General features: G+C 38.9%; 1 protein-coding gene across 1 annotated transcript in view; it reads right to left on the bottom strand.

Annotated features, from left to right (window-relative positions):
- The window catches only part of LOC128552740 (multiple epidermal growth factor-like domains protein 10), a gene marked incomplete at its 3' end in the record, with an annotated part of 43,023 nt that overhangs the window by 13,942 nt on the left and 10,970 nt on the right, over positions 1 to 18,111 (bottom strand). The window contains exon 3 of the mRNA XM_053533796.1: positions 944 to 1,001. Within this exon, the coding sequence (XP_053389771.1) occupies positions 944 to 1,001 (58 nt within the window). The remainder of the gene's footprint in view (positions 1 to 943; positions 1,002 to 18,111) is intronic.

Here is an 18,111-nt window from a genome sequence, read left to right as displayed (position 1 = left end):
ATATGATTATAACTTTTATATTATATCATTCTGTAGGCAAGATATTTTCATCAAGTCGTGATCATGCTAAATTAACTCTTATTTGGTTGAACAACCAGATTAGTAAGATCAACTAAAATTAATCCAGTAAAAACTCACATGTAAAGGCACACTAAAGTAAATAAGTTTAAATGGGCAGATGTTAAAGTTTCAAAAATATCCATTACATAGTTAAAACCTGTTTAACCATCTTTGAATAAAGAAGTGAATAAAATTATATAGAGAATACTAGGTTACTTTCTATTTAAATTTATTTAGAGTCGAATTAAATATAAAAGTCGAGGTTCTAGCCAAGAATTTAATTGTTCATACACGAACTTCACAAAATCAAATTTATAAGAGGGTAACCTAATGTTCTATTCATCCCACCTTTTGATTTAAAATCGTCTTTGATTAAAATACAAAACTTACCACCAACTAGATCTGTGTCTGCCTTGCATGGAAATTAATACGCCCTCCAAATTAGACACATACTGCATTGAAATAGGTCTTTAAAATTCCAAATGTAATCAAATAAAAGTGGGGAAATGCTAACCGTTGGTTTTGTACCCATGCTCTCTGTTCTGCTGAACAGGAATTAATAATTTTAATTTGCTGCCAAATGAAGATTTATCCAAAGTTACAAGTCGGATACCCATTCTCACCAAGCAAACGTTAGGCGTGACTTAAATGTATACACGCCATAACGACCTTTGACAGAAACAAAAAGACAAACGTTCATTCCATTCCATATGCACTATTTTCTAGATTCATGTGCAGTAAGTTGAAATCCTGAATAAAAACGCTTCAGTTAGTCACTGACCTGATATAGCAAAAGTTATCACACCCCTTGAATTTTGCCTTTATTTTGCATTTTGCATGAAGGTAGGATAAGAATCAGTAATTGCAATAGCTTAGTTTTTACCTTCCACTAGAAATCTTGACAAAAGCCATATGTATTTCAGTATCCAGAGTGTCCGCATCTGTAAACAAAATTCCAAAAGACATTTAGTACATCTTTCAGTTCAGTTGTCAATTATTCCTTATTTCTGTCTCCAATAATAGCTTATATAACTTTTAAAGGTTACGAAAGCCTGACAACTGTACCGTGTTTTTATATCTAAGCAAGAACAACGATTTCGTTGTAGAATTGGCCAGTTTGCAACAAAAGACAAAAAGTTAAATCCTCTTATGACAGGAAAAGTGCTCGAGAACTAAACTTATATTGTTGTTATTAAGTACACATAAGAATTATGACATAATTTTCACGTATAAGGACAATCACTCCTCTAAAAGTTATCCCATAGACAGGAAGATAACTGAAGATCCGCATTGCTTAAATGTGAAAACTGGACTGCCCACGGTAACACAAATGTTGCATTTCGTATGTGGTTATTAGTACATAGTTTGCGATTTTATTTTAATGACAACTTACCCGCTTGGACGAGCTTTATTATAAGATAATAGGTCATATTCTGTAAAACGGCCAAATACTAGTTTCGTGACCTCCACGTATTACCACATCTGCAAAGGGATACAACTAGGTACCACCAATCATGGTGTAAAAACGTACCAAGTTTTAAGGAAATATTATCCAGGCCCAACATAGCATAATAACAAATAAAAAAGGGCAATAACCTTGACAGGAATTCTGACACCACCCCGTACCCGGGGACCGCCTGGAGATATATATACATCCCATAACTGGAGACTGTCACATAATTGTCAGGAAAACCCCAGTGAAGGCGTATAATTGATCGTTTTGCAATGTTAATAATTAAGGGTTAATGAAACATAAGGTTCCAGGGTCGTTCCGTCGGACACACGACCCGACACCGGGAGCCATAACAGTGATCTACAATCACGGTAGAAAAGGGGAAATGGAAAAGTGGTTTAAATGGCTACCCAATGTCAAGGATATATTAAGCCATACATACATGATATCTGCGAACATGGCGCTAAATTCTGCGAGTCATGAGGATAAAGTACACCGAATGCGTATGGGGTGGGGCAAACCCATAGTAACCCGTAGTACCAATGTTTAGTGGGGATGAATTCGTCCTAGGGTCCTAATACATAACAAGAGTAACATGACAACCACACCATACTGGTTGGTGGCACGCTGCCCTCATCGCAGGAGCTACGCACCTGCATGGTCTGCCTCATGACTGACTTAATATACAAGAGAGGACGGGTTGGAACAAATCAGCCAGGGTGCATGAATACTAAATTTAACGTAGATAAAAGATTTTTAGTCTCGCTGGCTAATTCCTTCCAAACACTGGAGCGAAAACATTAATTGCAAGTCGGGAAGGGGGGTGGGGTGGGGTCGGGGGAAGCTATAAAACACTAGAAAGAAGTAAGAATCCGATCTCAAGTTTAACTATTGTTATTAATGATAGATGTATGAATATAACAATATTAACACACTGTTTGTTTTTATGTGCTCAATTATGTATGCAATAAATATAGAGTATTAATTTAACTTGTTGCGTAATCAATGATACGAGGAGCAAGGCGAAGTGAATATGACGTTAAATCCCCATGAATTTAGATAATGACTAAACGAGAAATCCAATCTACCACTTCCCAACTTCGCCAAACTCCTGCCTAACATCCTACATAAAAACTACCCATCCCATAGCACAAAAACCCAAACACAATAATTCAATTCCTGAAAAAGAATATAACAATTAGAGTGAGGCTCCTTATGGTATTTTATTTAATCTAGTAAAATCCTACTAATTACTTAAAGATTGAGCTCTATGTCAGAAACATAACATCGTTAACCGACGGCGACAACCCGCCTTCGATATAGATTTAATTGTTACTTAAGTTCTAGATCCTATAAAAGGTCGATGGCAGTCCCTTGCCTCCGACTTGTTAAATGCATAAAGAACTGTCCTATAAAGTTCAATGGCGATCTCGCCTTAGAACTAATTAAATGTATTGTCATTATTTTATTCCTATATCAGATTGACTGCGTCAACTCGCCTTCAATCTACCTCAAATGATAAAAATAGGAGCCTCAAATACAAACAAAACAAATTAATCCCATCCCAAAATGACACCCAAACAATGCCCACAAAAATAAATATAGCGGCGTGCATTTTAGTCCGTACCGAAGACCAATAAAATAAACTTGGTTGAAGTCCGAAATTGTACCAAGGATTACACTCCAAAAAATCCTCAAACGACAAAATAATTATTATTAATGTGTTACATTATAGTTCCTAAATTATCATTATTCCCTCCTATAAAAATATACACCCCGTTCCCACCCCATAACCTTAAAAGACGGACCCCCCAAAAACACATCTACTCTGTATGAGTGTTCACGATGATCTCCCAGCGTTATTTAATTTCACCCGGGCCTAAAATTATGACGTCACGCACATTACGGAGGTAGCCGAACAGTAAAATGGGAGGAGCTAACGTCGGCAATTTAGACTATTTTTAACTATATAACAAAATAACAGATGCAATTCATCCCGATATGTTGCTAAATATTCAAAGATTACTATCAACATTATGCAATTTAAATAATATCGTACGCAACCGATAGAAATTGGCCACAAAACATATACGGGCCGCGGACATTTCTTCGGGTCTCCGAGCAAACGTAATTAAACTCGGGACGGCAAATCGTTCGTTTCCGTAATTGAAGCATGTGCGTATAACGATGCAAGCACACAGGACAATTCTACCTCATGGTAATTAGTTGTGATTTATATAACTTTAAAAAAATGGGAGTTGCAGTACTCTGTATCGTGAATTCAGATGTATAAATCATACACACACAATAGAAACTGTTACAATGTATCAAGGATCGGGTGTCGAATGTCAAAATATATAACACTACCCCCCGTTTTCTAAACTTTTCGTCCCCGAAAAGAAAGGAGTAAGTAACTTTAAAAGAGATTCGACTCCGACCTTGTACCACATACTAAAAAAAAATCAGCATGACACAACTTTTGGAACGCACTGTACATATCGATCTTTTACAATATTTGACCTTATAACTGTACATTCCTTTTTACATTTATCTAAATTTTAACAATGTTTTACAGATACAATAATGTTCTTTGCTAAAGAAAACGTGAAATTTTGAAAAATACAAAAAAACAACATTTATCTAATAATAACGGTTCGTAAAACTTCGAGAACTTCCGTAATCGAGTCTCGTTTTGAAAAGACACATGGCAGTTGCAGATTGCACAAACAGGAATGTTAAATAAATCTCAAAATATGGATAATTTATGAAGAGTTGGATAAAATCACTTAGCAGAAAGGTAAATGGCCTGATAAGTAAGACTTTCAATAAAAGATGATAGGTTGGCAGTACGTGTAAATGTGAAAAAATACCCAAAACAATGAACAATAATTGTACCGTTACGTCTCGCAATAATCAGTGACTAGAATAAAAAGCTGTTTAAATACTTAAAATTTCTAAATTTACAGTTAAAAGAAAACAAACAAAAAACCCTGTAATGTAACCATTTTGAGTTCATTAATATTGTTTAACATGAATATATATGTTTATTATATATATATAATTTTTTTTTTTTTTAGATAACTACGATAGAGGAGGAGTTGCACATCCTCTCCGCCCACAGACGTTCAAAATCCCTGCCATAGTCTATACAATCAAACTTGTCTTCCCGTTCCTTCTGATGTAGTCGTCTCTCTAGATTGGTAGCCTTCTCGCGCTCCTTGACCAAGTCTACTGCTAAAACATCATTGATCCTACGTTGTTCATGGAGTTGCTGTTGTGCAAGAATCCACCTGTGGTCTTCTTCCTCCACAACAGGCCCGGCAGGTACAACATCGTCTGCCATAAACTCCGGCAAGTCGTCAAAGTAGTCCAGGTCACCGATCTCGTATCTGAGTGCCATCTCTAGAATATCTGGCTTAAAGGTGGTACGGCACGGGGGTCCTGCACAGGAGGTGGAGGCGGTGGTGTGCACTGGGTCGGTACAGGCGGCGGAAGCGGTGTGGCACTCTGATTCTGCACCTCAAAAAAATTTGGACGACCAGTCCAGTGAAATGGAGTGAACCTTAAACATAAAGTTACTCGTCATGCCCTCTTTCTTGACCAGGTGGGTCCTTAGAGCGCCAGCTGAGTGATGCCCCAGACCACAAAACTGACAGCTATACAACTTGGAATGCGCTGCATAGAAGTGGCGCTTCCGCTGGCTGGTCAGCAACACTCTTGGGCAGAGTTTACATTTGAAGAACTTCATCTCAGCCTGAAAAATAAGAGACCCGGGTTTTCAGCAAACCTGCCGACACCACACATGTAAGTATTTAGACATTTTATATTATATATGATAGTCTGCACAATCGTTATCCTTCCCAGCTTAATAGTTTAACCATAATATTGAATTAAACCGAATCATTTTTCCAAATTTAGAGAGATTATATTTTAGAAAAGCAAATGACAGTAACCGTTGAATAACAGGTTCATTCCCGAGCAAACAGTGTTTTTAAATTAATTACAGCAATACCGTCCTGAAAACGACAATAATATAGGCTTATCTTAAGACTTCATCATATTTCGGGTGAAGGTTCTTACTTCTTTCATTAAATGTGTCTAAAATTTATTACGTATCAAAACACTGGAAGTTCACAACTATATTTGCCATTGCGAAAATAAAAAGAACAAAACGATATACACCATTATATGTGTTAGTACACTAAAAATCTCTATTTCACACTCTAACAATGACTCCCCTGACCAACTTGGTCATAGGATAAATGGCGTACCGATATATTTTACAAACCCAGTCACTATGCAAAATTCAAACTAATATATTGAAACATTGATAAAGTAATAAACAACTATATTCCACATTGCATTTTTTTTTTTTTTTTTTTTTTTTTTTTTTTAGCATCTTTTAGTGGCTATATATATATATATATATTTTTTTTTTTGTGCAACTTAGCCAGGCTAGTGCTAGATACAGGTATGCAATCTTTACTACTTTACTACAATGTACCTTTAATGAAACGCAAATTTTACATATCGGTATATATTAACAAAGAAAAAGAAGCATTGCAAACCTGTTATAACATGAACCCGGCTGTCATGGAAATAAAAAAAATATTATCATAATATGCACTGTATTATACTCAAAACATGTTTTCAAGTAACATCCCTGTATAACTATGTTTACATTTGCATCAATATTTATATGGATTGCTGATACGAAATATAACCACAACATACCTTACAATAAATTTATTAATGAACAATAATTAATTTACAGTTTCCTGAAATTTACACAACCATGAAACATTTTGCCATTTTATTCTTCAGAAGCACCAAAGATATGGAAGTTGTCTCCATGCTGGAAACCATTAATTAGTACATTCATTCACTCAGCGTAATCCAGTGGTAAGTGTTTTATAATATCCAACAAAATATATATTTATTATATATATTTTTTTTTTTTTTTTTTTTTTTTTTTTTTTTAGATTATTTGCTGTATTTCAGTGTTTTCATAAGTAATACAAAATACAATTTTGCACAACAAAATAGAAGATAAATAAATCATACCCGCATTGAAAATGCGGCTTAAAATTACAGTATTAGATACATGTCCATGTTTTACTGTGTCAGTAGCTGAAACATTTTACAATTGTGATTTAACATTTTCTACCACGGTGCTACTTCTCTGGAAGTAAATTGTTTCAGATAATTATGATGTATAACCATTTCTTTCTTTGGTTTTTAATCCTGAAAGTTACAAGGGTGATGATTTCTGTCACAACATAAGGTCCATCCCATCTGGGTGCAAGTTTTTTACCTGGGGACAGATATCTGTAAACTAAATCGCCAATATTATATTTAGTTTCCACAAGTCTTGTATCATAATTACGTTTCTGAGTATCAGCAGTATTCCTCAAACATTCACGAGCCATTTTGTATGAATCTGACAATTTTTCTTTCAGTTTTACCACAAAAGATGGTACATTCTCTGGTTCCTCTTCTGAAGGCAGGGGAAAACATTACCGTTGCAGGCGTATTCACCTCTCGACCTAACATCAATAGATTTGGAGTAAACCCTGTAGCCGGATGCTTCGTGCTTCTGTATGCTGCCAGAATATAAGGTATTTTGTCATCCAGTCATTTTGTTCCTCAGCATAGCACCTTAACATTTGAATTAAAGATCGGTTAAAATCTTTCTATGATCCATTTCCTGGGGCGTGGTTTTGGGGGGTTCCGTTTTTTTCGTAATATCTAGGAGACTACACACTGCCTTAAAGAGGGCTGATTCGAATGCAGGTCCTTGATCTGTATGTACCTCTAACGGCGTTCCAAAACGCACAATGAATTCATTTACCAGAACATTTGCACAAGTTTCAGCAGTTTGGGAAGCTGTTGGAAATGCGTCCATCCATCTAGTAAAATGTTCACCGATCACAATTATAATAAATCGGTTTTTATTCTTTGTTGTACGCAGTGGTCCAATAACATCTAAAGCTACTCTGTCCATCACATTTCCAACACTATAACTTGAGAGTGGAGCTCGTGGTTTCCTAGCTGGCCCTTTAGATTTTCCACATATTGTACAGGATTTCACAAACAGTTCTATATCTTCTGTCATACTAAACCATGAAAAATGCTGTTTAATTTTTTCCTTTGTTTTTGCAATTCCTAAATGCCCTGCTATAGGGTTACTATGCGAATACAGCAAAACCTCATTTCTAAGAATATTTGGGACCAACAAGACTTTGTGTTCTACATTTTTAAATGATTTTTTTATACAGTACTCCATTTTCTTTGCAGATATTTTCCTGATTTAGCCAATATTTGCGAAGGGCGGGGCTATAAGCAGCCGCTTGATCTCTTTCTGGGGAGATACCAGAATCTAACCAGTTGTGAACCTGACACAAGTCATCATCCTCGCGCTGAAATTGAGCAAATTCTCTAGGTGAGTATGCGGTCATCCAATTTGGTAACAAATTAACTTCCGAGCTTCCATAGTTAGGTCTTGACTGATTACTACAGGAAGGGGCGGCGTCACCCGTCACTGCGCATATGCGAGGTGGTTCTCCCAGGTCTCTTACATTGTCAACACAGTATTTAAAATCCTCCCAGTCTGTCTGGCATTCGACACAGTTTTCACTATTTAAAACATGAGAACAGCGGGTAGGTTGGAAATCTTTACGGCTTAAAGAATCCGAATTTTGGTGTTTTGCACCGGGTCTGTGTATTATTTCATAATCATATTGTGACATCACTTCAAGAAATCTAGCTAACTGTCCAGTAGGGTCCCTAAATCTAGCTAACCATCTTAGAGAAGCATGGTCAACACGTAATTGAAACTTTTCTCCGAGTAAGTAATGACGGAACTGTCTCATGAAAACCACCGCTGCTAGCAACTCACGCCTTGTGACACTATACTTTACTTGTGCTTTGTCTAATTTCTTTGAGGCATAGGCTATCACCCTTTCCTGTCCGTCCTGAATTTGGCTAAGAACTCCGGCAATAGCAACGTCAGAAGCGTCGGTATCTAGAATATATTTCCCTTCTGATCTGGGGTAGGCTAGTATCGGTGCGTTACATAGTTTATCCTTAAGTGTTTCAAAAGCGATCTGACATTTGTCATCCCATTTAAATGTTATGCCTTTGTGTAACAATTTTGTTAATGGTGCTGCTATATCACTGAAGCCCTTAATAAAGCGCCTATAATAATTTACTAGTCCATTGAATTGCATTAAAGCCTTGCAGTCCTCGGGTTTACGCCAGTTTTTAACAGTTTCTACCAATTTAGGATTGGGTTTGACTCCTTCTGCGGAAACGATATGTCCTAGGAAAATAGCTGAATCTTGGAGGAGTTTGCACTTTGAAGGCTTCAGCTTAAGACCGGGTTCCTTGAGTCTTTCAAAAACTATATTTAGACGATCTAGATGACTATTTATATCTTTACTGAATATTATCAAGTCATCTAAATAAATGAGTAGAATTTCCCACTGTAAACCTCGCATCACTAATTCCATGCATCGTTGGAAGGTGCTGCCCAAAGTTGCTAGTCCCATAGGAAGTTTGCAATATTCATACAAGCCATACTTTGTCAAGATTGCAGTCTTGTGTCTATCTTTCTCATCTACTTCAATTTGAAAATAGCCTTGCATACAATACTTACCGAAAAAACTTTTGCTGAACCTAAACAATCTAGACAGTCGTCCACTCGTGGAATAGGATAACTATCACGAACTATCTTTCCTTAAGTCCCCGGTAATCACAGCACCACCTGACTGTATTATCTGGTTTTCTCACAAGAACTACTGGAGCAGCCCAGGCTGACTTTGATGGTCTTATAATGCCTGCGTCTATCTGATCCTGAAGATATTGTTTCTCCTCGCCCTCAAATGCTCTAGGGGTTCTTCTAAGCGGGAACCTAACAGGTGTAGCATCCTTAGTTTCTATACAATGTTTAATAACATTACATGTACCTAGGTCTAGCTTATGTCTCGCAAATGCCGAAGCATTGTCATTTAAAATTTTCGCCAGCTTTGCTTTTTGTATTTCATCCAATTTAGTAGATGACCTTTCAAAAAGATCATGAAGATGATCAGGAATAACATAAGAGGGATGTTTCTCCTGTTGCTCCTTGGAAACTTTTCTTAATATAAATTCATCTGGTTCCATTTCAGGTTTGGAGCATTCTAACCCAGGAACACTGGTAATATCTTGTACTGGATGGAGTTCACCAAGAAGATAACCTTTCTTCAGCCGGATAGGTCCATCCGAAAAATTCATCAATCTGACAGGTACTTCAGTAGTTTTGTTTAAGATTACCGTTCTAGAAACAAGCATGCCCCTTTTGTCCTCAAAAGTAGGTTCTTCCATAGAAAACTGTGCTCCATCTGTACTCAGTATTTCAGGTTTTCCTCCAACAATCATCTCTGAATATGCTGGTACAGTGAAACTCCTTCTTACTACAACCCTCCCAACTTGTCCACTTTTCCTCTCTGTTTCACATGGAATCCACTTTTTATTTACTTTTAGACCTTTACGTGTGTTAAATGAAATATTATATTTGTCCAGAATGTCACTACCAAGCAAGAAATCATCTGTGATGTCCGCCACATAAACTGGCCATGTAAATGTGAGGTCACCAATATCGATTTTGAGTACAGCCACTTGAGATCTATCTGCGCCCGTTCCATTGGCAAAGCGCAAAGCTTTAACATCGCTTCCCAACTCTAAGCACACGTTACGTTTCCTTAACGAGATCCATTTACTTTTACTTAAGACTGATACCTCAGCCCCACTGTCAACAACAGCATTAATTTCTTCCCCTTGCACCCTAATAGGCACGGTGACCTTCACAGCTGTAGAATCCCTTCCGTGATCTCGCCCCTGCCGCTCCCGCAGCGCATTCAAACCATCTGTACTCTTGTCGACACCTGTATTAAGCTGTTCCGCCAAACAGCTAGAAAAACCATCCGTTAAATTCCTTGAAGATCCAGGAACTTTGGTATTGAGCCCGACCATAAGCTCCCAAAAACCCCTGGACTCCTACATTCTGCCGTCTGGGCAGAGACCTGGTCGTCAGTCCCTACCCAGTCTAGTTTAAACGAAACCCTTCCCTTTACAGTAGCCACAACTGGACAATTATAACGATAATGACCCTTACCTCCACACCTATAGCAATGGTTACACCTAGATCCATAGGGGTTATTTTCTTGCATACATTTCTCGCATTGATTTTTTCGCCGTTGAGTCCTCCTTTTTTCATTCATCACCTGAGACTCGAGTTTGCTTACCTGTGCTTTTAAAGTGTTAACTTCTCTATTTTCTTCAAGTTGTGCAGATCTAACCTTGATATCTGAATTATTGTCAAACGACTCGTATAGTTCTATCATGGATGCTGCTTCAGTCACAGAAGTAGGTTTTAATTTATAGATATGGGCCGCCAACTCTCTATCCTTTAATCCTCTTAACATATGTTCAATTGCTAATCCATTTAGCAGGTCAGCTGAAGCTCCAGGATACCCTCTCCCGACATCGGTTTCAACTCGCATTGCATAAGTTTGTATATTTTCCCGCGGTGCTCTCCTTATACTATTTAATCTTGCTCTTCTTGTTTCTTCCAGGGTGTGGTCTCCAAAACGACGCTTCAGAGCTGACATCAGGGTCTCCAGATCTGCATCTATGGCATTAGGCAGCTCAGATGCAAACATCAGTGCCTCGTCTCGCAAGCTAAACCACAACTGCTCTAGCTGTTTACCGTGGTTCCAGTTACTCCTTCTAGCCATGAGCTGGAACTGGATCATAAATGCTTCAAACTTCGTCTTACCATCGTATGTTGGCAACCTAGGTTTCGGTTCATCCTGGAAATAAGGGGGGTTAAAGACACGTGGTAACTCTCCTCTCTGAGGAACTTGAAACGCATCTGTCATAGTACCCATGGCAGCAAACGGTGAAGAGTGTGCACTTTGTGTAGAAGTCCCGGGCACTAACACTGGTGAAGAAATACTGTGTCCTTCCATGGAACTCAAAAGTGTATTATCACAGTTATTCACAGTCGTGGGAATTGCTTTTGATCTCAATTCCATATTTTCAACACAGTTTTTTCTGTAACCATAAACATTGTTTTACTCTGATATATTGGACAGATAAAGTTATTTGATACACAATAATTAGAATTAGAGCAAAAGGATTAGTGAACATCAAGATAGATATCAATTTACAAGATTTTCGTCATTTTTCAGATTATATCACATTTTACAGTGCAACCTCTGTTATCGGCACCTGACAAACAAAAGAACTTAATGAACCCTCACAACCATCATTTCCAATACTGCTTAACTTTTACAAAATTCAGTGATGTCCGCTTTAAAGGGGTTGCACTGTAATTACTGTATTCAACCTTATTATACATTGGCATTGATATTGCTCTTAAGACAGCAATGTACATAATACCGGTATTTCTTACTATCTTTAAATGAAAGTAGCAACAGGGTATAATTGGACATTTCCATTCAAGTCGTAAGAATTATACATGTTACGTGACATGATAATCTTGGGAAAAGGGATTTTTTATAGTGATTTGGCCATCCCATAAAATATGTGACTGTTAAATTAACAACAGACCTAGACCATCAATTATTAACAAAGGCCGCATAAGGCGGCATCCCACTTTTTGGACACCAGTTTCGTGACCTCCACGTATTACCACATCTGCAAAGGGATACAACTAGGTACCACCAATCATGGTGTAAAAACGTACCAAGTTTTAAGGAAATATTATCCAGGCCCAACATAGCATAATAACAAATAAAAAAGGGCAATAACCTTGACAGGAATTCTGACACCACCCCCTACCCGGGGACCGCCTGGAGATATATATACATCCCATAACTGGAGACTGTCACATAATTGTCAGGAAAAACCCAGTGAAGGCGTATTATTGATCGTTTTGCAATGTTAATAATTAAGGGTTAATGAAACATAAGGTTCCAGGGTCGTTCCGTCGGACACACGACCCGACCCAGGAGCCATAACAGTGATCTACAATCACGGTAGATAAGGGAAATGGAAAAGTGGTTTAAATGGCTACCCACTGTCAAGGATATATTAAGCCATACATACATGATATCTGCGAACATGGCGCTAAATTCTGCGAGTCATGAGGATAAAGTACACCGAATGCGTATGGGGTGGGGCAACCCATAGTAACCCGTTGAACCAATGTTTAGTGGGGATGAATTCGTCCTAGGGTCCTAATACATAACGAAAGTAACATGAAACCACACCATACTGGTTGGGTGGCACGCTGCCTCATCGCAGGAGCTACGCACCTGCATGGTCTGCCTCATGACTGACTTAATATACAAGAAAGGACGGGTTGGGAACAAATCAGCCAGGGTGCATGAATACTAAATTTAACGTAGAATAAAAGATTTTTAGTCTCGCTGGCTAATTCCTTCCAAACACTGGAGCGAAAACATTAATTGCAAGTCGGGGAGGGGGGTGGGGTGGGGTCGGGGAAGCTATAAAACACTAGAAAGAAGTAAGAATCCGATCTCAAGTTTAACTATTGTTATTAATGATAGATGTATGAATATAACAATATTAACAACACTGTTTGTTTTTATGTGCTCAATTATGTATGCAATAAATATAGAGTATTAATTTAACTTGTTGCGTAATCAATGATACGAGGAGCAAGGCGAAGTTGAATATGACGTTAAATCCCCATGATTTAGATAATGACTAAACGAGAAATCCAATCTACCACTTCCCAACTTCGCCAAACTCCTGCCTAACATCCTACATAAAAACTACCCCTCCCATAGCACAAAAACCCAAACACAATAATTCAATTCCTGAAAAAGAATATAACAATTAGAGTGAGGCTCCTTATGGTATTTTATTTAATCTAGTAAAATCCTACTAATTACTTAAAGGTTGAGCTCTATGTCAGAAACATAACATCGTTAACCGACGGCGACAACCCGCCTTCGATATAGATTTAATTGTTACTTAAGTTCTAGATCCTATAAAAGGTCGATGGCAGTCCCCTTTCCTCCGACTTGTTAAATGCATAAAGAACTGTCCTATAAAGTTCAATGGCGATCTCGCCTTAGAACTAATTTAAATGTATTGTCATTATTTTATTCCTATATCAGATTGACTGCGTCAACTCGCCTTCAATCTACCTCAAATGATAAAAATAGGAGCCTCAAATACAAACAAAACAAATTAATTCCCATCCCAAAATGACACCCAAAACAATGCCCACAAAAATAAATATAGCGGCGTGCATTTTAGTCCGTACCGAAGACCAATAAAATAAACTTGGTTGAAGTCCGAAATTGTACCAAGGATTACACTCCAAAAAATCCTCAAACGACAAAATAATTATTATTAATGTGTTACATTATAGTTCCTAAATTATCATTATTCCTTCCTATAAAAATATACACCCCGTTCCCACCCCATAACCTTAAAAGACGGACCCCCCAAAAACACACCTACTCTGTATGAGTGTTCACGATGATCTCCCAGCGTTATTTAATTTCACCCGGGCCTAAAATTATGACGTCACGCACATTACGGAGGTAGCCGAACAGTAAAATGGGAGGGCTAACGTCGGCAATTTAGACTATTTTTAATATATAACAAAATAACAGATGCAATTCATCCCGATATGTTGCTAAATATTCAAAGATTACTATCAACATTATGCAATTTAAATAATATCGTACGCAACCGATAGAAATTGGCCACAAAACATATACGGAGCCGCGGACATTTCTTCGGGTCTCCGAGCAAACGTAATTAAACTCGGGACGGCAAATCGTTCGTTTCCGTAATTGAAGCATGTGCGTATAACGATGCAAGCACACAGGACAATTCTACCTCATGGTAATTAGTTGTGATTTATATAACATTAAAAATGGGAGTTTGCAGTACTCTGTATCGTGAATTCAGATGTATAAATCATACACACACAATAGAAACTGTTACAATGTATCAAGGATCGGGTGTCGAATGTCAAAATATATAACACTAGTAAATGATTTCTTTGTTTGTTTTGGGTTTAACGCCGTTTTTTGCAACGGTATTTCAGTCATGTAACGGCAGGCAGTTAACCTAACCAGTGTTCCTGTATTCTATACCAGTACTAACCTGTTCTCCGCAAGTAACTGCCAACTTCCCCACATGAATTATCAGTGGTGGAGGACGAATGATTTCAGACACAATGTCTTATATCAAATCGTCACGGAGAACGTAAGCATCACCCGGGGATCGAACTCGCGACCCCGCGATCTGTAGACCAACGCTCTCCCTACTGAGCTAAGCGGGCGTGCTCCAAATAAATTAGATTGAAACAAACTCTGGAAGTAATCGAGAGATTATTTAATTTTTTGTCTTCTGAAAATGGTAAACTGTCAATATAGAGATTTTTTGCTAGGGGGCAGATAAAAGAATGCAGAACGTTTGTTGTAGTACATCGTTACACTGATTTCGTTTTAACGTTTTGATTAGCGGTACTAAAACCCTCAATAGGCTCTTTTTAATGTATGTGTTTCCACTGTGAAATCGCTATATGCCACAATTATGAAATAATTCGAATGAAACAACGTGCGACTTATTTCAATATAGACGTCATACCCCATTCCCCTCCTATTGGGACAGTCGTAGATATTAATTTGTATGCATGCGCCTAAGAAAGCACATAACGGTCGACTTCTCGTAGACAATAACTCCGTGAAAAAATATCGGACCTGAACATGCTAAGCACATCTCCTCTCAAAAGTAAAGTTTTCTCTATATTTTAGATAAACTCGAGCCAAGTGTGTCAACATCTCATGGGCGTTGAATTTACGTCGCTGACGTCGCGATCTAAATCCACCAAACACCATCGCCGGTTTCGGTTTTGCACCATATGCCTGCTAAGCAATATTACTCTAGAAACACAGGGCGCGCTTGTTTAAGCACTTACTACGTTCAGACCAATATCGTTATTTTTTTGTATTTTGTTTTCGCCCTTTTCCCCCAAGGTTCGAAGTCACCTTAAGCAGTTGTATTAGTATGGTAAGAAACCTTTCTCATTTCCACCTGGATCCTCCAGACCTTTTGAGATCCCTTTTGAAGTGACATTGTTTTTTCTTTCTTGTTTTTTTAAAGCGGGAAGTCGATGAGCAACTAGGAGGTAGCGACCATCGCCGAGCCCATCTTACTATGGACCGTATAGCTTCTACTTCACCTAACATCCCCAGATGGAACTACAAGAAGGCCAGATGGACCTATTACCAAAGTCTTAGTGATGAGCTCTGTATAGACATCAGAGTTGAAGGTAGAGACATCAACCGGGTTGTCAAAGACTTCAACGCCAGTATACTAAAGGCTGGTTACAGCGCCATTCCAAGGAGAACAGGAAAAGACTATAAGCCCTACTAGAGTGATGGGTTGGAGAATCTACAGGCAAAGCTATCAGAAGCCAGAGAGGAAGCAGAAAGCAATCCTTCACAAGAAAGTAACCTTTTTTCTACAGCGAGCCAATGCCAAATTCCTCAGGCACAAACGGAAAGCACAGTGGAAAAGCTGGAGAAACAAAACAGTCTCGCTCTAGAGCGAGATGGCCAAAAGCTGTGGAGATTGAAGACAGCTGAACGATGAAGACACAGGAAGAGGCTCAGCAATTTTGGAGAGTATTGTGAACTGCTGAAGTGTAAACAAGCGGCAAACACTTTTGCTTCAAACTACAAAGATGTTGCCATCATCCCCATCAACAGGAAACGGCAAAGGGAAGCACGAAGAGAAAAAAGGGAAAGGCAGACAAGTCAAGTGACACCAGAATGCATGAAACAAAGTTTTAAACTGCATGAGCAACAGACAGCTCTTAGGCAGTTGAAGACAAAGAAGTCTCCTAGACCAGATGGAGTCACAAATGAAATGCTTGCCCATCTAGGCACTGCAGCAATTTGCAAACTCCTGGAAATTTACAACTTCAGCTGGACACAAGGACTGCTTCCACAGATATGGAAAGAGGCAGTCTATAAGAAAGGGAAGGATCTAAAGAAGGCTACAAGCTATCACAAACACATGGAGAGGATTGTGAATGCACGCCTGAAGTGGTACACGGAGACTTACAACCTAGTTGCAACGCAACAAGCTTGCTTCAGACAATTCTGCTCCACTGAGGACCAGACCACTTATCTATCGCAAGAGATAGAGGACGCCTTCCAAGAACAAAATGCCGTGCGTATAGCATGGATTGACCTGCATCGGGCGTTTGACAAAGTCTGGACTGATGGACTCCTCGTCAAACTGATGAGGAGTGGAAGTATGAGGTCACATACTGAGGTGGATTAAGTCATACCTCTACAACAGGAGAGCAAGAGTCAGCTTAGAACATGTCAACAGTAGGAAGTTCCTGTTGCGTCATGGTGTCCCACAAGGCGTAGTCTTATCTCCTTCACTCTTCCTACTTTTCCTCAATGATTTGGTGTCTAAACCACCGAAAGGAGTTAAGGCTGCATTCTACGCTAACAGTCTGGTGTTATGTTGTAAGGAAGAACATGCCACAACAGCCATATACAGGATGCAAGAAGCAGACGAGGCAAAATACCTTGGAGTAACCTTTGATGAACGGCTAACGTTTAAGCCCCACATTAGTCAAGCAGAAGGTAAGGCACGTAGGACGCCTGCCATGATGCGGCACAAACTTGCTGGAACAACGTGGGAAGCAAATGAGCAAATACTCAAGACCGTATATCAGGGAACAGTGAGACCCTATTTAAAGTATAGCTCAACTGCCTGGTTCACTACTGCCAAAACTGGCTCTAGACAAGGTTCAAAACCAAACATTGCGAATCATGATAGGTGCTACAAAGTCTACACCAATCTCCTTCATGGAGAAACTAACAGGCACACAGCCGTTACAAGACAGGATACATGAAAAGGTCTTGCTTCAAGCAGAGAAGTTCAGGTCTTTTCAAGACCATCCCATGAAAGCCAGGTTGGATGGCTACACCAAAAATTGGCTCAAACGTAGCAGCTTCGTTAACGAGGGCTAGAAACTCAATTGAGAAAGTTCTAAACTGAGCTGAACATACCAACCACTCCACTATGTAGTGGAGTCATAATAAACCCATTAGCGAATGATAAGTCCACAGTGAGTGTGAGACTTGCTGTTCCTCGTCTTGACCGCGGGAAGCAAGAGTATGAAGGTATTCGGAAGAGCCTCACACTTGCTATGATCAAGGAATATTTTCCTCCGGATACATGGATTTATGTCTATACAGATGGATCAGCCACCAAAGCGCCGACAAAGATGGAGGAGCAGAAGTTTTCTTTCAATACCAGTCTGGCAAGAGAGAAACGCTACATGCAGCCACAGGTAAACACTGCAGCAATTACAAGGCAGAGATTGAAGCACTCATGAAGGCGTCTCGATGTTTGATGACTCGGCAGAAGAAAGCTCCTCAATCGTCTTTCTCACAGATGCACTGTCTGTCATGGAAGCTCTAATCAACATTAAGCAGCTAGCTAGGAGAATGCAGAGTCCGAGTATGACCTGCAAAGTAGCACTTCAGTGGTTTCCATTCCATTGTAGACTTGCAGGC

Source organism: Mercenaria mercenaria, unplaced genomic scaffold (assembly GCF_021730395.1).
Source record: "Mercenaria mercenaria strain notata unplaced genomic scaffold, MADL_Memer_1 contig_3108, whole genome shotgun sequence".
NCBI classification, from domain to species: domain Eukaryota; kingdom Metazoa; phylum Mollusca; class Bivalvia; order Venerida; family Veneridae; genus Mercenaria; species Mercenaria mercenaria.
Note: the sequence above shows the minus strand (reverse complement) of the source record. Positions and strands in the feature narration are given on the sequence as shown.